This window comes from Schistocerca nitens, chromosome 7 (assembly GCF_023898315.1).
Source record: "Schistocerca nitens isolate TAMUIC-IGC-003100 chromosome 7, iqSchNite1.1, whole genome shotgun sequence".
In the NCBI taxonomy this organism is placed as follows: domain Eukaryota; kingdom Metazoa; phylum Arthropoda; class Insecta; order Orthoptera; family Acrididae; genus Schistocerca; species Schistocerca nitens.
The window spans coordinates 106,723,676-106,745,782 of record NC_064620.1 but is presented as its reverse complement, the minus strand read 5'-3'; the positions used below and the strand labels follow the sequence as shown (position 1 = coordinate 106,745,782).

The 22,107-nt window shown below is 36.7% G+C and overlaps 1 protein-coding gene across 3 annotated transcripts in view; it reads left to right on the top strand.

The window, feature by feature from the left end:
- The first annotated feature begins 11,889 nt into the window (after nt 1–11,889).
- LOC126194995 (lymphoid-specific helicase-like) overlaps nt 11,890–22,107 on the top strand; it is a 152,230-nt gene continuing 142,012 nt past the window's right edge. For 2 of the 3 annotated variants that reach the window (XM_049933414.1, XM_049933412.1), the window contains exons 1-2: nt 11,890–12,136; nt 12,230–12,296. In XM_049933414.1, coding sequence (XP_049789371.1) covers nt 12,263–12,296 — 34 coding nt within the window. In that variant the 5' untranslated portion in view covers nt 11,890–12,136; nt 12,230–12,262. Of the gene's footprint in view, nt 12,152–12,229; nt 12,297–22,107 lie in introns of all 3 variants that reach the window. The other variant, XM_049933413.1, reaches the window with a different exon arrangement.

The following is a 22,107-nucleotide window of genomic DNA, read 5'->3' as shown; positions in this document are numbered from 1 at the left end:
CAATCACCTACTTAGACGAAAGTTTTTCTCGCTCCAGTTTGGTAATGGCTTAGTGGTTGCAGTTATGTCGAAAATGGAAGAAATCAACACTAAATTGAAGCAAGCAAGTGAGCTGCTTTCAGAGAAAATGACAATAACCAAGGTCATTGCCAGAGGGATATAAACATTTCCGTATAGTATGGAACTATGTCCCCTTTAAGAAGCAACCACTTAACGAGTTAACTTCAAGACTACTTGCTGAGGAAGAAAGAAACAATTAGTCCGATCAGCCAGATTTTGCTATGACCTGTGTAAACAGGCAGCAAAGTGTTACCTTTGACAGTTGATGTAAGGAGGCCCATTCTGCAAATGATTGTAAAAACTAAGCAATGAGAGGAAAAAGAAGCTGCAATTATTGTAATAAGAGACCATTTAAAGTCAAATTGCAGGTTGTTGAAGTCCATGGAAGGCAAAAATTCTTAAGATGTAAATGCTTTTACATGTATGAACAAAGTAGCTGACATAGAAGATTATCAGTTCATGCATATAACATCTAGAGAGCATATGTGCAATAAGAGAGAATGGTTTAAGAAACTGAACAGTGAGAAAAGTTTAGCGAAAGTTACTGTGGGTAACAGTAAACTTCTTAATGTGGCTGGGTGTGGTACTGTGGAACTGTATACGTGGAATGGGGCTAAATTTATCCAAACAGTACTTAGTAGAGTGCTGAAATTCAATGTGTTTTCGGTAGGAACTGTGTTGGACAAAAGAATGTGTAGTGTCAAACAAGGAACAGTAAAGTTTAAATTCATGCATTTTGCAATGTATCAATAAAATGTATTGTATGTTGTTTTCACTGAATGGAACACAATCAGAACTGTCAATAAATACTGTGGCACCTTCAGGTAAAATGCACTCTATGGTTGACAATAAAGATGCTAGTGACTTTTCATAGGTCAGTATTGGTACTGGTGTGTTAAATAAGTCTAAACATGTTGAAAACTTAAGTGTTTGGAATAAAAAAATTGCGCCATCTAAGCATTATGCATGTGAGGGAATTCTTGTCACAGAAAGGGTGGACTTTGTAGATGACTTTGTCACTTGCTGGATTAACAACATCACTTCCTGTCTCTATTGGACTGTCAACAGCAAATGTCCAGACTGAATTGGTTCATCAGATGCCTGCAGTAATTTGGAGATGCATTCACTTGGAGGAGCAAAATATTTTTTGCTTTTGAAGGATCACTGCTCTGGTTATTGCAAACTAATCTTAATGAAACAGAAGGCTGATGCTAAACGCTCCATCAGAAGTTCTGTTACAAAAGCTGAGAGAAAAACTGGTCTGAAACTTAAGGTTCTAGGTACTGATAATGAACTGGAGTTTATGAGTACTGACTTTATGAGTGAAAATGGGATAACTCATAGAAGAAACACCTTGTACACATCACAGAAAAACGAAAGACTTGAAAAGGGAATTCGTGCCTAGGTTGAAGTTGCCCATTCAATGATTTCAGGAAGGTCTGAACATTTCTGGACTGAAAGAGTTAACAACGTGGCTTATGTACTAAATCAAACTGATCTAAGTCCTATAGAGGTAAAATTAGTTTTGGAGCCATTTATGGCAGAGAATTACCCATAGCAAGTTTGAAAATATTTGGGGTTCATGTGGCTGTCCTTGTACCCAAAGAAAAGAGATCGAAACGAGACTGCAGAAAAGAGATACATTTATTTATGGGTTATGATAATGATATGAAGGGCAACATGTTACTTATACCTTTCAAAACTAAAACTGACATGCATTGAGATGTAGTTTTCTTGCCACCCACAGTATCTGGAAGGGAGAAGAAAACTGATGTTCCTGTAATAGAATCAGACTATGTTTGTTTGTGAAGAAGAGAACATAGATAAAATTGGCGAATCAGAGGGGGCAGAAAGAAGAAAGGGGATTGAGGTTGTGGAAGAAAATAGAAGTCAGCTTAGAGAAGAACAAGTAATAATTGAAGATAAACAGGAGTGTCATTTGACTATGCAAGGGAAAATGAAGGTGATGAGGGTGATAGGACGTACAACCTGAGACCCAGGAGGGACATTGAACGCCCAAGTTACTTAGAGGATTGTGAGTCGGGCCTATTGACAGCAGTGAATGGTAATGACCCCAGAACCTACACTGAAGCGATGTATTGTAGTGATGCTGAAAATGGGAAAGATGTCACTGCAAGAGAGCTACAAGCCCTGGATGGAAATAATACATGGGATTATGTACGTAAGCCAAATGATTGTAATCTTATTGACACAAAGTAGGTTTTTAGGGGAAAAGAAGATGAGAAAGATAATGTTTCTTTGTAAAACTTGTGTTGCACCTAAAGGTTTCCAACAAAGGTTGATGTACTCAAAAATATACAGTCCAGCAGAAAATTAACTCAAGTGAGACATTTTATGGTCTTTTGTAATGAGAATAACTTTCTCATCTATTAACAGGAATTTTATGTTAAATTAACTACTGGATATTACAGTAAAATGAATAGTAAAGTTTCTAAATTTAGGAAGGCTCTGTATAGTTTAAAGGACTCACCTAAAAATTGGAATGTTAAATTTCCCCCAGTAATAACTGGCTTCGGATTTGTAAGAAGTGATTTTGATAGTGTTTGCATATAATATAAGCGATTGCATATATAAATCAACTCTGTACAAATTCAAATGGCTCTGAGCACTATGGGACTCAACATCTTAGGTCATCAGTCCCCTAGAACTTAGAACTACTTAAACCTAACTAACCTAAGGACATCACACACATCTATGCCAGAGGCAGGATCGAACCTGCAATCGTAGCAGTCCCGCGGCTCTGGACTGCAGTGCCTAGAACCGCACGGCCACCGCGGCCGGCAACTCTGTACAAAATGACTTATTCTCGAGCTTCATTTACTGTCCCTGATTGCACTAACACCTTACAAACGGTTATTTCAACATCTAAATATTCTACCCTTCTCATGTGTCTACATACAAAAAGTGTAATTAATGTAAAAAGGTAGATTTACAATTTCAAATCTAACTCAGGTCTGTATTCTTACAATGTGATAATGTGCATTGATATCCATATAAAAAGACTAAAGAAGGCTTTAGCAGAAAGCAACAGATATTCAAAACAATAGATTGTACAACAATTTTCAGGGCCAGATAAAAGAAATATAAACAGTCTTCGTTTAAGGAAGCAGTACTCAGAATTTTAATTACCAACTGGTATTATAATGTAGAAGGATATTTGGAGTAACTTTGTAGTAAATAATGATATTGATGTACTACATATCAATAATATTTTTGCCACACGAGATTAGCCAAGCAGTCTAAGGCGCTGCAGTCATGGACTGTGCAGCTGGTCCTGGCGGAGGTTCGAGTCCTCCCCCAGGCATGGGTGTGTGTGTTTGTCCTTAGGATAATTTAGGTTAAGTAGTGTGTAAGCTTAGGGACTGATGACCTTAGTAGTTAAGTCCCATAAGACTAAAAAAATAATAATATTTTTAATCAAGTGCTTGCCATGATGTGAATGGATATTTCGAACAAAGTTGTTAGAACTACTACGTTTTTGTATGTAAATGTCAACTATATTCCATGTTAAATATCCTTTCCATACATTTACGTAATTGATCTAAGTTGTACCTGTAATTCTGAATGTAGTGTTCTGTACTGTATACCCTTGTATTGCGTAAGGAACTCTACACCCTTACATTATAATTTCATTCTATGTATTTATTGACGAAATTCATGGAATGCACATTGTCTCCGAATGAGTAAACTACCACTGCTACTAACTGTTACTACTTTTACACTATGTGTTCCTTTTTCGTATGGCATACTTCTCAGCTGGCCTCTATTTCCTGTGTCATACGAATGAACATCTGAAATTTTTCTACTAATTTATTGCCTTCGATTATTGCACTATTATTTTGTAGAAGTAGTAGCAGTAGTAGTAGTAGTAGTAGCTTTTCCATCCATAGATCTCATTTTACAAGGATATAGGACATGTCAAAGCATTTAGGAGTTTATACGAATTTAAATATAAGCTAATTCCTATACACATACATTTACAGACTTCTAGTGAGAGACAATCATTAGAGTTACTCCTAGTATACAATATTTATTTTTACAAATAACTTATTAAATAATATAATGCCACACTGTTCACTCATATCTTACTATCAGTCACTGCACACACTATAACATTGTTTCATAACACTTCAATCACTACACACACACACACACGCACACACACACACACACACACACACACACACACACACACACACACACACATATACACATACACATACACAATGGTGATCTCTGGGCCATTTTCTGTACTGGAACTTCCAATTTGCTATCCTGAAAAACTGAGTCAGCGTCCCTCCATAATAAGTGAGAGGTTGAGCTCAGAAAGAAGAAGAGGTGGTGCAAGTATTTCTAGGAAAGGAAAAAAAGAAGGGGAAAAATAGTGTGAAGGTATTATATGGAATGTAGGATGTTTTATAATCATTATTATTATTTATTTGTATAACCCCCTACTGTGTTTCAATTTATAAAATGCATTCCATAACAGGTACTTTTTAGCTGCCTTTTTAAATAAGTGTATTTTTGCAATTTCTTTAATCTCTTTTGGTAATTCATTGTACAGTTTTATTCCTTGGTAGAAGTTCTATTTTCAGTTTTATGTTTATTTTTTCTTGGTAAAAGTAAGTTGAGTCTAGCTCTTGTTCCATGGTCATGGACATAGCTGTTTGTGCAGTAATTACCTATGTTATTTTTGATGTGTATAACTGTCTGGTAAATGTATTCACATAGAGCAGTTAAAATCTCCAATGTTTTGAACAGATATTTACAATGAGCTCGAATACTATTTTTGATTATTTTTCTTATGGCTGTTTACTGGAGTTTGAAATTTGTGTTCATATTTTGTGCAGTTGTACCCCAAAAAAGAATGCCATAGCTAAGAATTGAATGTACATATGAACAGTATGCAACTAAAAGACACTACATGATGATAGGATTCTAAGGGCATAATACGCTGATGACATTCTGTTTTCAAGTACCTTTGTGTGTTCACAACACTTCAACTGAAAATCGATATTCATTCCTAGAAATTTTGCATTTCTTACACAGTTAATAGAGGTGCCATCTGCATTTAATTTAACATTGTCGTTTCCCCTCTACAAACTGCAATTCATGGCATTAGTTTTCTTTATGTTCAATGTCACTTTGTTGTTTGCTGACTAATTGACCAATCGTAAACTTCCTTGAGAGTTTCATTTGCTTTCTCTGCAAGGAGTTCTCTCGTTTTCTCAGTGACTATTATATTTCTGTCATCAGCAAAGAGAATTTTTTCAATGTGAGTAACAGTACTGGGAAAGTCATTGATGTATATCAGGAATAGTTTTGGTTCTGATACGCTACCTTGCGGAACCCCTATATTAATGTATTTTAGTTCTATGTAAGTGTTTTACTAAATGTTTAAAGCTATTTGAAGTATGTGTTATCTCTATTCTTTGTACCCTATCTTCTAGGAATGAGAGAAACCAGTCATTAGCTACCTCTCTGATTCCTAATGCTTATAATTTATTTAATGGAATCTTGTGGTCGACTGTATCAAAGGCCTTGGAAAGATCCCAAAATATGCCTTTGACAGACTCGTCTTTGTCAAGAGCATCAAGTAAAACTTTTGTGAATTCTGCTATGGCTGACTCCATATTTTTGCCACTTCAGAAACCAAACAGTGATTCGCTTACAAGATTGTATTTATTGAGGTAATTCATTAATCTGCCTTTCATAATTGCTTCTGTTATTTTTGAGAATGGTGGCAGTAGAGAAATGGGCTGGTAATGTTCTATGTCTTCTGCATTACCTTTCTTAAGCAAAGATACAACGCTTGCCTGTTTTAACTGCTCTGGAAATGTCCCTGATGTAAAGGATTCATTTATTATATTTGTTAAGTGGCCTTGTATAATCTCTATGTATTGTTTCAGTATACACACTGGTTTTTCATCTACACCTACTGACATCTTATTTTTTAGTCTTTGAACAGGTTTATTGACTTCCATTCTCTGTGGTTGGAAGTAACATCATTGTATTTAGTGCAACATTATTTACAGGTGTTGTATTTGTTTTGGTGAATTTTTGCTGTAACTTCTCTGCAATACTCGAAAAATGCTCATTTACATAGTTTGCTAAGTGTTGTGGATCATTTGTTTCCCCCTCCCTTAGCAGTATGTTATTCTGAATTTGTTTGCCTCTCCTCGTTTCCTTTTTTATAACATCCCAGACTGTTTTGCTTTTATATTCTGCATTATATATTATTTTGTCATTAAACGACTTTTTTTACAGAAATCCGCACCATCCTATAGATCTTTTTGTATCTCTGACAGAAACTTAAGAATTCTGAATCACTGCAACTCTTTTTCATGGAACTGAGGTATTCAAGTGTTTGGGAGGACTTCTTAATACCACTTGATTTTGTGAGATATTGGTACAGACATGCTTACTTTTTGGAAATGCCACTTCAAAGTTCAATTTAAATAATGTGGAGAATTTAGAGAATTTCATATTCACATTGGTTTCCCAACTTTGTTTTGCTAGTGGTTTTGAAAAATCTTTTATTTTGATTTCTGATAGATGTCGTTTGTAGGCATGTAGTTTAGGGATGATTTGATGCCTGATTTTACTGTTGTTATTTGACAGAGATGGTCTGATACTCCGAGATCTTTTACAGCTACGTCACGTTTTTCCCTGTCCATATGTGTGGCCACATGGTGAACTACTGATGCAGTCATTGTAGTAACCCTTGTTGCACTATTGACCAATAGGGACATGCCAAAACTTTGAAGGGTATTGGGTTCTGTAGGATTCATTTATGTATTAGTGTCGATGTTAATGACCCAACACAGAATTATATTGACCTTTGTACTTTAAACTTTATCTAGAACTTCTATTAATTTATTGAAAAAAATGTCCACACAACTACTTGGAGATCTAAACACACACAAAATGATTAATTTCTTGGTGATATGAAGCCCTGTTAGTTCAATAGCTGATGTTTCAAAGTGTTTGTCTTCACTTACTGTACTGAGGTCATGTCTTGATTTGAATTGTGTTCCTTTTCTGATATAAATGCATGATCCTCCATCCCTTGAAGCAGTTCTGCAGTAAGAGTTTGCCCTTTCATGCAATGATAATAGTAGATGTTGGATTTCTGTGTCTCTACACCAGTGCTCACTAACACAAACTACTGTGCAGTTCAAAGATTGTAGCTCAAATTGTAATAGTTGTATTTTATTTTTTATTGATTGCTTGTTTTGCTGGAGGATTGTTAAGACCTTGAAATGCCCCATGTTACTCTTTCCAATGGTTTGTTTTTCTTTGTGACATATGGTATATGTGACATTTGAAGTGTTAATATCTGCCTTGTGAGTGATTGTTTCAGTATTTTTTAAACTGCTGGAGATACTCTTTAGGCAGGGAAACATGTTGTCTGGATTTATCCTAAAAATACTTATTCTTCCTACCAATGACAACAGGTGTGGCCCGAGATCCGCATCCTACACTTTCATGAGTCAGCTGTACCAGTCTTCCCTTCCCAGTCCTGTTTAGGTGTAGGTTGTGCCTAGTGAAACCTCATCTGTTGATAGTCCTGATGGGCACCAGAGAAACATGAGCAAAGTTGGCTGTCCTCAGCGCCATCCCTAACACTACACTGATTCTCCTCACAGCTGGTTTAAGGTGTGGTCGCTCATGTGGCCAGAAGAGCTCAACGAAGTGTACATTGCTGATATGGGTCAGGTCACCACCTATGTCATATGCCCCATCTCTGTCCAAACTGTTTCCTGTCCCACCCACTATCATTACATGGTCCTCTTTTGTAAAGTCCTTTCATAAAGACACTAAGTCCTGTTACATGACTTAGCCCTGCATTTGGGTTGAAGATACTACTGGCCTGGTACGCTGCCCATAAACTTCCCTGTAACTGAGGGCATACACCTCACCCATGGCTACTACCTAGCAGCAGCACTTTCTTGTTCCTAACACTTTGTACATTCCTAGGCTTCTTGGCCTCGCTTAACTCTTTCAGGGGCAGTGGTTATCAGTGTTTGAGGGGCAGGAACTTTTTTTAAAATGAAAACACGTCATTTGTCAAAATTATAAAACTTCTTACCAAACAAAACAATTTATTTTAATACAATTTTTCAATGTTTTGCTTACTTTTCTAATTCAAGTCAATTAAATTGTGGTTACCTCTGTTAATCACCGCCCATAATATTCATTAGTTACTTTTTTCTTGAGAAATTTTGAGAGGTAAAATTTTGAATAGTTTTCTTAGGAAATTATTTACACAAACAACTCAAAAGTACATCAATATTGAGAATGATATGTTTGAAAGCAAGTTTTGCCTTTCTGTAGACAAAGAGGTACATTACATGAAGAACACATCCACACTGCTCTAACAGGAACAGCCCATGTGCTGCATATTGCACATCATCTGGAGGTGGCCTGGTTTGGCTGATGTGCACTACCTTCCAATCTGATTTGTTTGTCCACGTGTGGTTTATGTTTACTGAGAGTTACGCTCTTCCCTTTTTGACTTAGGCCACTGCAATGGACAATTGCCTTGGCAAGCAGTCCGTTGTACACTTTCCTTCGGAAGTCTTTATTCATGAATTGTTCAATTTCAATTTCTTTGTGTATGATAAATGCATTCACTACACACATATCAATAAAGTGAGAAAAAAGCCTATGCCACCATTTTTTACTTTTGCGATCACAACCATAGTCTCCTTTTAGACGATCAAAATTGTCAACAAAATTCATGCTCCTGTTATAGTCACTCAATACACGGGGACATGCCACTGCTGTAGTTGATCCATCTTTTTCCTTCCTATTTACACTTGTGGTGTCACTAGGATCATGCATAGTAGAGATCAAATTCACAGCTTGTTTGTCCATCCAATTGTAAAATGCTACACCATGATTGCTTACTTTGCTGTCAAAGTCCCCTCGTTTCATATTTTTATCTTCCTTCAGTTTTGGGAGGAATTTTATATGTAGGGTTCACAGTTCCAACTGCAAATGTTTTTTGGGCTTTTTGTAGGACAAAAAGATTGTAAGATGTGAAGAAATTATTCATGAAAGCAACATGATTTTTGCCATAAAGTTCTTCACATAAATCTGGTACTACCCGTGCACCCAGTCCCAGTTTAGACTTCTCTGTAGCTAATCTTCCAGTATAAATTTGGAACTGATTAATGCCTAAGAAAACCCTTATCTCATCTTCAGTAGTTGGGATGAAAGGCTTTCCTTTTTGTGTGGTGTACAAATTGGTGTGAAATGTAGTATGTTTTACCATTTCATCAGTAAAAAATTCACAAAATATTTTATGTGGCGATGGATTTGACATCTCTGTAAAAACAGCTGTAGGGCCATTTTTTCCACAAAATTAGGCAGTGCGTCAACTCTGAAATTTCGGCTCCATTGTGGAGGATCATCCTGAACAATGGGTACACTTCCAGATCCACCAGAATGATTTGGGATGTTTGGCTGTATATGTGACGAATTAACTGTCACAGATGTCGTTGCTTTATCCAGTGGTGATCTCGAACGTCTAAGCATGGACAGAGAAACTGATTCAGAGGCAGACGAATCATCATTTGATGGAATTGTAGCCATGCAAGGTTGTTTATTATCGCAGGCCAGAGTGGCCGAGCGGTTCTAGGCACTACAGTCTGGAACCACGGGACCGCTATGGTCGCAGGTTCGAATCCTGCCTCGGGCATGGATGTGTGTGATGTCCTTAGGTTAGTTAGGTTTAAGTAGTTCTAAGTTGTAGGGGACTGATGACCTCAGCAGTTAAGTCCCATAGTGCTCAGAGCCATTTGAACCATTTTGTTTATTATTGCACAAGTGATGATTACTTTCTGGTAAATTATCATCTGCTTCATTGCTACTCTCTCCAGAATATGATATTATCAATATTATCACAGTCTGGTTCATATGTAGGATCAATGTCAGAGTCTTCTAACAAACATATTTCACTATCTGAGTCTGATGGAAGGTCCTCGAAAAGCCGTTTTCGTATTTCATCATCACTAAGACACCTCCTAGCCATACTGAATGAAAGCTGTATCCCAGTTGCGCGGTGGTTAGCAGCGCTAACCTAGATTAAAGTAACAAAAATATGAAATAAGTAAACTTGTTTCACGTAAATATTGCACTGGTCATTAACATGAACTAAATTTACATATCAAAATACTTACTTGGAAATGAAAGTAGTATATATGGGCCAAATTTGTTCTTCAAGACGTACACCAACTAAACGGCACAAAACTTCTGTAAGGCAACAAACTAATTGTGCTGTACCAACAATAGGAAAGCAAAAAGTGTGACATCCAATGCCATGCCATCTAGGGAGAACTTCCTCAACTAACTGTGTGGCTAGCAGTGACAACTGCTGCCCCATTCGGTCACCAGGTGTCGTAAAATAGGTGGTTAACATTGATAACCACCGCCCTTGAAAGAGATAATGCCTGTTGATAGCCACTGCCCCTCAAAGAGTTAAGTGTGCTGCACATTTCCTGCTCCTCGTTCTACACAATGGTCTTCTCCACTTGACTCTGGCAGTGGTAGATACCTGTTTTTGGTGTTGATCATAAAACCGTCAGATCGTGTTCTCTTTCTTCCTATCCTCCTACCAGCTGCCAGTTCCAAACCACCCTCCTCCCTCCTATCTCTCTTGATCCTTACCAGATCCCTCCTTGCTTCTTGTTCCCCGATCAAAATGTCCCTACTGCATATTCGACACTTCCAGGAGAGAGCCTGTTCTGTTCCTCCCATTCTTCCCACTGCATCCCCCGCCAGTGAAAATATTTCGTACAAGATTGGCAACAAATCCCTCTACTCACTACCCTATAACAGTTCCCAAATTTCTCACTCATGGTCAGTTTCGAAATAGTAATTAAGTTTAAAGGATGTTTTAAATTTGTCAAGGATGCGAGATTGACTGTATGTAAGCAAAAAAAGGCACGAGGGTCTTATGTGCGGTTGTTGTTTTTGTACTGATTTAGATTTACAATGACAGAAGAGTGAATTATCAGTTACTTTTCTTTTGCAGAATTTACGTTATCAAGAGTGTTCGGCCAGGTTTTTAACCTTTTATAGCTCCGAAAAATTAGGCCTAGATCGCGTCTATGTAACTAGCAAACAGTTCGAAATGTTAGTTAAATACGATTTAGAGACGTTTAATTACAGTTTTATTGCGACAATAGACACTGCGGAAAGTAGTAGCTGTCTTTTGTTAACGAATTTTGCGCTATCAAGAAAACTTGAATAGAAGTTTTTGTGTTTATGTCACGCAAAATAAGAAGTTTTTTCAAGCTGAAGCTCTGCCAGGAGGCTAATATTCAGTTGTATGACATGAACGGACATTACAGTAAGTATTTGAAGCAAAGAAAATTTAAATTTGACACTATTTCCTCCTAATAAAGCTCTTTTAGCGGACGGAGAAAATACCTGTAATTTACCTCGGCGGCCATCTTGCAATTTTGCATATGCACTTGGTTGGAAATGTCAGTATTTTTGGATAATGGACGGTAGTACTGCATGAGTCATTTTGGCTTTTATTCAGGATGATCGTAACTGTCTTTTTTGATGGTTTGTGTGAATGTCCCAATTTGAAATGCTTTGTGAAATTTGCTGAAGGTCCGTTCGTTCAAAATGTATATCGAGTATCGGTTGTCATTCTAGTGGGAATGGAAATATTCAGTGAATTAACATTTGAAATCTCATACATGTGGTTGCAAACTTTTGAGAACTGCAAGGATGTTCGAACGATTTTGGAGAAATCGATAAGAAGAGCTTTACGGTGACTTTAGCTTTTAAAGCTAATCTTTGGAAACATGTACGCGAAAGTTTGGCGCGTTGTACATTTGTAGTTTATATTTTAGTTGGAAGAACAAAGAACGCAGTTTGGCATAACATTGAAGCAAATTGGCAGCTGACATTGTGTTAACGTTTTAAGCTTTGTGTGTAAAGTGTTCTATCCATAATTAGTATTTGACTGTGGAGAACACAAAAGTTTTGTGTTTATTGCAGTTTCGGGAAGCTTTGAAGTTTGCAGGATACAGAAGTAAGCAACAAGAATGTGAAACTTAATTTTTATAGGATTGACTTAACAGTAACAAAATTCCATTGTTTTGTAATGTTGTCTGAATGATTGCAGGACGCAGATCTGTTGGTGCCTATACAATTAGCAATGGATTTAACAGCTGTTGACGCAAGTAATATTGGTAATTATCTCCCATTTATTATTGCATTAGGTAATATACTATATTACTAGCACATTCTTTGTATCTCCTCCCTCGTTTTCTCCATTACATTATTTTAATTTTTATGACTACCTGTATTGATGCCTTGATAGTAACTGCATCAGTACTGTCTTTATAAAATCTTAGACTAGACAATACTGTTTAATGCGAAAGGTTGTTTTGAGTAGTTCTAACTAGCGACCATTCAGCAATTGTCAGGATGCGGTGAGCTGTATAGTATGGTTGGTGAACAGATATCTAAATGATGTTCCTTCTGTTTCGAGAGTGTTATATTATTTAGTGATGCATCAACATATGGTAATATTCTACTGAGGCTGTATATTTGTGAGACCTTATGGGCACGTGTATGAATTGCTGCGTTTGCGAAATCTGTAGGGGAAGGTGGTGAGACTTGATCAGTGGGGAGACTTGTTCCTCTCATTACTTTGGCCGTTTCGGGGAATTAAATTTTTTTTGTTGGCATCAGTGTTTCTTGCCATCCACTTTCCATTGTTGTAATTTTCATCTGCATCTGTTGTTGCTGTCCAGTAAGAGGGAAAGAAAGATTTTTCACCGAATTAACTTTGATTTTGGTAAGTGAATCCAATTATTTTTACATATTAATTCTGTAAGAAATAATGCTGGTAATTATTTCCTATAAAAGTTCATACTTTAAGGCATAAAGTATAACTGAAAATAAATGCTAATTGTAGGTTAGGGAGCATTCAGAAGCAATTTTGTTTAGTTGTGTCTTATGGGGAGACTTGATCCTCAAGAACTTCGTGAGACTTTATCCAGGAATCAAGTGTCCCTGTTCAAATGTTTCCCAAAGATTTAATTGTTTTCCTGGTGTCACATTATTGTTAAACATACAACACCCAACAAATGATATTATATAGACATTTTATTGTAATATAACGCATTGAATTATACAATATGTGTGAAAATGAAACTTAGGTTTAATAAATTAAAACAAAAAGTATCATAATTTTGCTTTATATTGCAGAACTATGGCTCTTACATATAAAAGGAAAGAGGGAGTCAAAGCTAGGAAAAAAAATTTACTCTGGAAGTATGGAACTTGCAGTAATGGCATGCCTTGGGGGGAAAAAGTTTCTGAGGAGCATCAAAGGAATTTCAAGTCCCACTAATGACCTTAAAACGTTATGTTAGGAAGCAGTTAAGTCAAGATACTGAAATTTCTTATTCTTCTACATACAAGTCTCAGGTGTTTTCAACTGTGGAGGAAAATTCTTTATGTGAATACTTGAAAACGACGAGCATATTACACCATGGCCTGCGTGCAAAAAGTGTGCGTGCATTTGTATATCAATAGTCTTCTGAAAATAAAAAGAAAATTCCTGAAAATTGGAAGAAAGAGGGCAAAGCTGGAAGTGACTCGTTCCGAGGTTTCATGAGAAGGCATCCTGAACTTTCTCTTCGTACACCAGAAGGAACCAGTATAAGCAGGGGAAGCAGCTTTAATAAACACAATGTTAGACAGTTTTTTGATAATCTTTGCCGGATTATCACTAGGGAAGTTCTTGGACCAGAATCTATTTGGAACATAGGCGAAACGGGTCTTACTACAGTCCTCAAACCAGGAAAAATAGTGGCTGTAAGAGGAGAGAAACAGGTAGGAAAAGTGACTTCTGCCAAGTGGGTGAACTTGTGACAGCATGATGTGCAATAAATGCTATAGGAGACCACATTCCACCTTTCATGATCTTTCCACGTGTGAACTTGCAGGATAGGGTGCTGCATGGAGCTCCTCCTGGAACCAGTGGTTAGTGGTTCCACTCATTCCAGCGGTTGGATGACAGCTGATAATTTTGTTTTATTTTTAAAACATTTTCATAAATATGTAAAATGCAGTGCTAAACACAAAGCACTTATCATCATGGACAATCATGATAGTCATATTAGTTTGGAATTCTTCCTTTCTTCAAAAGAAAATGGAATTACTCGTTTGACAATTCCTCCCCATACATCCCATAAAATGCATCCCCTTGATAAGTCAGTGTATGGTCCACTGAAGGCATATTACAATTCTGCTGCAGGAGACTGGATGACAGCGCATCCAGGGAAAACTATATCTATGATATCTTCGAGATTTTTGGTAGAGATTTCCCTAAAGCTTTTACACCCAGCTACGTGATAAGTGGTTTTCGGGTTTCAGGCATATGGCCATTTAACTCTGATATATTTACAGATTATGTATTTTTGTCTGCATATACAACAGACCACTTACAATCTGTGGAAATCTGTGATTCTCCAAAAGAGTTTGTTTCAGTATCAACACCTTCATCTTCTGGAATTAGACCTAGCCCTATTAGATACAGATCCTTTGAAGATATCAGACCACACCCTAAGGCAGCAGCTCACACAACTAGACGAGGAAGGAAACGAGCATGTACTGCAATCCTAACAAACACTCCGGTAAAAGAAGAGTAACAAATATAACTAAAAATAAATGAGACTTTGGTTACAAGTGTACGTAGAGTTGCAAACCTCTTACAGTATTTCATTTCTGTTACTGACAGCTTAGGGTTTTCAGGTTCGTTGAACAGTGCAGTGGAGTATGAGATCAGTCTTCATAAATAACCTCAGTAAAATGGAAATTACACTCGTCCATCATAAAATCCTTAAAATATACGTATTCTAGTATGTTTTTTCCTGTCTTGGTACTCTGTATTCTGACTTTTTCCTGTATTTTGTTCTGGTACATTCTGATTGATTTGGTTATACTACCTCACCTTATATATTGTATCTCCTGTGTATTGACTATTTATAAAACTTTTGTAATATTGTGTGTATAACTTGTGCATATAATTTTGTTTGTATTTTGTTATTTGATGTTGTCTATTGCTTCTGTAAGCTTAACGACAATAAAATAATATTATTATTATAACGTATCAATGAAGTTAATGAAAGAGTGCTCATGTGAGTTGAGCTCTTTGTTCAGCTATTTGTGTAATTAATCTCTCATCAGCAGAACATTTCCAGACAGCCTAAAATATGCTGACCTGAAGACTGTTCACAAAAAGGGGGGGGGGGGGGTAAAGAGATACTATCAACAAATTTCACTTTTTCTGGCTTTCTCAAAAATGTTGGAAAAGGTTGGGTTCAAGTGTGGCCTTAAGCATCTGACTGCAAGTAATATATTGTCCAAGTCACAGTTTGAATTTCTTACTTAATTCATTAGATAATAGATTAGAGGCTACTGGCATTTTCTGTGACCTGTCAAAAGCTTTTGACTGTGTGACCCACACCATTCTCTTACGTAAATTAGAATGTTACAGTGTCGCCAGCAGTGCTGCAAAATGGTTTGAGTCTTATCTAATTAACAAAGGGTGTAGTTACGATATAGTTGTACAGTAAGCAGTCAGTCTTAATCTGATTGGGAATTAATTACATGTGGTGGTCCTCAAGGTTCCATCTTGGGTACATTGCTTTTTCTTGTGTACATTAATGACCTCTCGTCTGTTACATTGCCAGATGCTAAATTTGTTTTGTTTGCAGATGATACAAACACTGCTGTAAGTTGCAAGTAAAGTACAAATTTAGAAATAGGGTCTAATCAGATTTTCATTGACATTAATAAATGGTTTAAAGCTAATTCACTCTCATTAAACTTTGAAAAGACCCACTATATGCTGTTCAGAACCTGTAAGAGATTTTCCTCCAGCGTGTGTAACATATGAAGACAAGCAGATTGAAGAGGTTGACAGTGTTAAATTACTGGTATTACAACTCGATTATAAATTCAGTTGGGAAGGACATACCACATAATTACTTAAGCACCTAAACATTTCTGTTTTTTTAAAGTGAGAATGATGTCAGAGGTAGGAGATATAAATATAATAAAAAAAAAACTTGTATACACTGCTCACTTTCATTCTGTTATGTCATACAGGATCATATTTTGGGGCAACTTATCAAACCGAACATAAGTTCTTAGTGGCAAAAGTGTGTAATAAGAATCATTTGTGGTGTAAGTTCACGAACATCCTGTAGAAACCTGTTTAAGGAACTTTGTACTCTAACTACTACTTCTCGGTATATTTATTTCTTTATGAAATTTGCTGCAAGTAATATCTTTATTTACTGCCAGTAGCTCGATATGTAGTATCAATACTAGGAATAAGAATCTACATAAAGACCTACAATCACTTACCTTGGTCCAAAAAGGGGTCCAATATTCAGGAACATGCATTTTCTATAAATTGCCAGCAACCATTAAAAACTTGGATTCAGGCAACTCCTTCTACTCTATAGATGAATATCTTAACAGAGACTGTTGAGCAAGCTTAAGTAAAAATGTCTGTCTGATTTCAGTTTTGACAGCACTTTGTCACGGCAGCCAAGATTAGGTATTTTGTTATGGCTGCATAACAATGTTTCACTGTGACAGTGTAATAATTCTGTAAATATTAGCTGTTCCAGTTTACTATATTGTGTTCACCTAGTTTGACAGTCTCCAAACAAATGATCATTGTAGTAAGTATTACTTTAGATGTTTTATTATACTTTCTGACATTTTCTACACCCACGAGAATTGTCTCATTTTTTGGGTCTATTGTACAAGAACTGCACCTAATCTAATCTAATCAATTAATAATAAACTTATCACAGACATCTGCATATGTTGAAATGCATATGACAATTCTTAGACTATTGTAGCCATGTATCATTAAACAAAGATGTTTAGAGCACGTCTGTGCAAATCATATTACTGCACTGAAGATTTTCCCGATTCAGATTTAATGTTAAACATAATTTGTTAGAAATAATACATACATCTATTGCTTCTAATATTACGTATGACTTCATAAGTTTAGTAGGTGCTATCCCCAGTTTGAATGAAATAGTGAACAGATGTTCCTGTGAAATACAACCAAAACTGTTGAATTTTGAGTTCAAAATACAGAAAGCCAAAAGTTTTAGAAATATCTGTGTGTGAACTACAAAGTTGAATCTAATAGTTACGTGAGGGAATAGGTGGATTATGTAAAACATTTTTCTCAGCATTCTATTAATATTTAAAGTGTCTTTTATGGTTTTTGTACTACTTATTGGCAAAGTTGGGATGAAAAAATCAGTCCTAACAATTTTTCAACCGTTTTTTTGACTTCAGTTTCTGAAACATGGTTTGTTCGAAGAATGCTCCAATAAAATTTTTGTTATGGCTGCTGGCAGGATATTGAAAATATGATCCTTAGTAATGGGTATCTTTCAGTACCAAAGTTGTGTTCTGCCTCTCAGAAAATTGCCATTCAAAATATGAGGAAATGTGTAAAAGTGGAGTGGAATGAACATGCCTGAAGCTAACATTTTGGCTTGGTGTGATTATAGTGCGTTTAAAATTAGTTGCGACTTCTGGCAGTTGAGTATACAGAGAATGGTGGTAGTGTGGGTGCCAGTGGGTGCTGAATGTTGGCCTGTCAAGCTTGCTTGACTGCCTGAACAGCCAGCCGACCTAACTGCAGTCTTATCAAACAATCGTAAAGAAATTATTCGCAAATAAGCTCTGATTCTTGCACGTTATACCTTTATTCGTTAGCTTCATGATGAACTGCCTATCATTTCGTTGATGGTCACAGTTAATGTGATATTTTAGTGTTAGGGAAAGTACAGTAACAGATTCTTAGTTATTAGTGAAAAATATGAGTAGCCTTGAATTTGCATCTGGTGTGTGTTAGATTATATGTAGATGCATGTGAAATTTAGATAATATATTGAACTGTTCTTTAAAATTGGAAGGATATCGCTGTCTGTCTCGAATGTCAAGAAAATGGAATGTATGTAAAGCACTCAATCATGAACAAGCACACCAGTAAAAAAGCCAGTATAAAATATTAATAAATCCCTTGTGTCTCATAAATGGTTTGTGATACCAAGATTTTGGCAGATTATACCACTCAAAGGAGAGTATTTTGCCGAATGAGAGATACGTGAAACTTCCATATCTGCCGCGATACTCAACAGTTTTTTAGATAAAATAATGTTGACATTTTAGGACCATCAGTAGCTGGTGAAACAAGATTTGCTGTGGGTTTTGCAATAGTACAAGTGAAGAAGTTAAAAGTTTGTTTTAATCTTTAGAATGGGCTTTCTCATAACTATTGACCTATCCTGCTCTCAGTTGTTACTTTAATGACACACTGTTTTATGATCCTGTTAAAATTTCAGCTGCATTAAATGGTAGTGCACAGCTCTGCTGTGTTCAGACATGGCACAAGAGAATTACTTATTACTCAATACTCCTTCGTGAATACATGTCTCCTTAGCCACATTACTGTTCACCTAGGCTCATATATTCTCAGTCAGATTTAAATGAGTATGATATGGAGGAAACCTGATTCAACTATGCCCTTTAGCACCAGCCAGTTCATTTACCTGGCAGCGTGGAGTGTTTTGCTTGTGCAGAAGTTCCATTAACTTTCCCTTACACAAGTTGTGTTCACCTTTATCAAACAGAACATTTCTTTGCCGTCCGGAGTTGCCGAGTAGTTCTAGGCGCTACAGTCTGAAACCGCATGACCACTACGGTCGCACGTTTGAATCATGCCTCGGGCATGGATGTGTGTGATGTCCTTAGGTTAGTTAAGTTTAAGTAGTTCTAAGTTCTAGGGGAGCCATTTGAACCATTTTATCACATTAGAGTGGAACGGTGCATTGTCCATTACTATTGGGGTCATTCCATATCAATTCAACCAGTTTGAGAAAATGTTCCAGCTGATAATCTCAGATTTGGCTGAAATTTAGCACTCCAATGCTACCAAGTGTGGAACACTCGTGTACAAAATTTTAAAGTTTCCCTGTCAATTAGTTCCAGAATTATGGCTTGTGAAAGAAGGTGGCGCGACCCAGAAATTGCTACCCGCATCTGGCAATCTATCTTCAGACCCAACTTCAGGTCTTAATAACTTTGGAACTATTCCACAGAGTCCAGTGAAGTTTTTGCAAGCCAGTAACATCTATTTAGAGAACACACTCCATGAATCAAAGCACCAACAACATATTTCTGAGGGAAAATAACAAATTCCAAAATGTGATTAAAAAATGTAATACGTTAAAAGGTACATATTGTAGGTGCCCTCTATGCCAAATATAATTCACGCAAAAGGGTATTTTTTTTTTTTTTTTTTTTTTTTTTTTTTTTTTTTTTTTGTAAGCTTAATGTGGCCTAAACACACACCGAACTCATCATACCCATATCAGTCACAAAACTGAGATACATGCACACGAAAATACAAAAATTTGAAAAATTACCTGAAAAACATGGATTTTCTAAGTGTGGTAGCACAAAAGGGACAAGTGATATCAAAGCCAAATTTCAAACACTGAATAAGTAGACCATAATATAATATGTGGCTCAGTTTCAAATTGTTATTGCAAGGCATTTGTGTACAATAAAAGTTGACAGGGATGTATTCGGTTACGTTTCTTTTAACACGATTTAGCAAGTAATAGTGATGATGCAGACAGCTTGTTTCAGATAAAGCTGCAGCAATTGTTGGGAACCATTAGGCAACAAAAGTTAAACAATGGTAATTTTCAGGGACAGAATGAGTCATTGCTAGGGAGGAACAACAGAGGAAACAAGCAACAATTACAGATTACTCAGGTTTTTAAGATTCTAGTTCAGACTGGTCAGTACTGTTGTGGAAAGTCAGTATGGAGGCAGAAGAGTGTACTAGTGGTGCTTTTATTCAATTAAGTTGCAGTATTGGTAGAGCACAAGCATCTGAATGTCATAAAACAACATACGGAACAAAATGTGGCATTCGCTTTGTACTGTATGATCTGGATGAATCGGACCAAGATTTGTTGCTATGGAGATCCGGGATACAGCATGTGGGCACAAGAAGTACGGTTCCAGGAAACTTTAGTGTTTACCATCATATGAAAGTGTTTCTGGATAAGTATTCTCTCCTACAAAGAAGTTGTTTTGATCCATTTCTGATTCTTAAGAAGACAGTGAAGTGTAGCCTCAGAGAAATTGATATAAGATCAGTATTGTAAGTGAATCAGTGCATGGGACTTAACATGAAACCAGGACAAAAGTTATGTTCAAGGTGTGTTACACTGCTAAAAAATGAAGAATATTCTGATAATTTACATGACAGTGATGGAAGAGTATCAGCCACCTACAACCACAGCGGATGAGCAATTAAATACTTCAGTGACTGCTCTTGGTTTGTCTCCCATGAAGACACACAAAGTTGGGAAAAGAGACAGGCCCAGCTATGGTAGTAGAAAACTACAAGAAGCTCAAATGGAATTAAAACACAAAATAGCTGACACACTAATTATGGGAGAGGAAGAACTATCTGCTCCAAAGGAACAGAAATCATGCCAGATATGCTCTGATTTGGACAAAATTGTGCATGATTTGAAAGAAAAATGTGCCATATCCGCACGCCAGGAAAAAGTAGCTGTTCTTACCCTTGTATCTTCCAGCTGGTCTATTGGCTACACTGCAAAGGAATTTAATGTTTCTACATATATGGTAAAGCAAGCAAGGAAAATAAAAGCAACCCAAGGAGTGCTTCCACAACTTCAGTAGGCTCAGGATAAGCAGTTAAGTTCAGAAATAAAGGTGCTAGTGTCGGAGTTTTATGAAAATAATGACTACAGCCGAATAATGCCTGGAAAAAAAGATTGTGTAAAGGTGAAAATGGGAAATGTATGTGTACATATGCAAAAAAACTGTTGCTATGCAACATATCAGAACTATATGTAGAATTCAAGGAAAAGTATCCCAATACCAAAGTAAGTTTATCATCTTTTTTCAATCTTCGGCCAAAATGGGTTGTGCTTGTAAGTGCAAGGGGCACACACAATGTTTGTGTATGTGAGACCCATCAAAATGCTAAGCTGATGTTTGCTGCTATAAAGGATTCTGGTCTGTATTACAAAGGTGCAATGAAGCTGCTAGTGTGTGACATCAGTTCCTACCAGTGCATGATACACAGGTGTGAAAAGTTTCCTGGTAAGGCAAATCTTGCAGAACACATGAATAACAAACTGCATGGTGAACTCCTTATGGATGACGGATGAACTTGTTTCTTATAAACAGTGGACACACATGGATCGCACAAGTCTTGAAACAAAGCAAAGTACAGTGGCAGATTTTGTTGAAATGTGTTGTCAAAAAATGGACAAACTGACCACACACGGCAACAACACAATCGGCTTATCTCCAGTTTTGTAAGGATAATTTGAAACAAGATGAAATTGTAGTAATACTAGACTTTTCTGGAAATTATGCATTTATAGTCCAAGATGCCATCCAAGGATATCATCGGGACAATAGTCAAGCAACTCTCCAGCCATTTGCGATTTACTATAGAGGTGAATCAGGTGATGTCACGAACCTGTGCGTTTTTAGTGACTGTTTAATTCATGATGCCATTGCAGTTCATACCTACATTCGCACTATCATGGCATATGTGAAAAACAAGCTGCCTTACATACATTTTGCAAAATACTTCAGTGATTGGGCAACTAGTCAGTACAAAAACTGTAAAAATCTCAAAATTTATGCACGCTTTACCGTGATTTTCAGATTCACGCAGAATGGAATTTTTTCACAACAAGTCATGGGAAAAATGTATGTGATGGTATTGGTGCTACCATGCATGGCATCACGAGCTAGTCTGCAGCACCCTACAGAAGATCACATTCTAACACCTCTTCAATTATTTACCTGGGTACAGAAAAATATTTCTGGCATAAAATCATTCTGTTTTGAAAGATGAGGTGAAATCAGTCGAAGAGTTGCTAA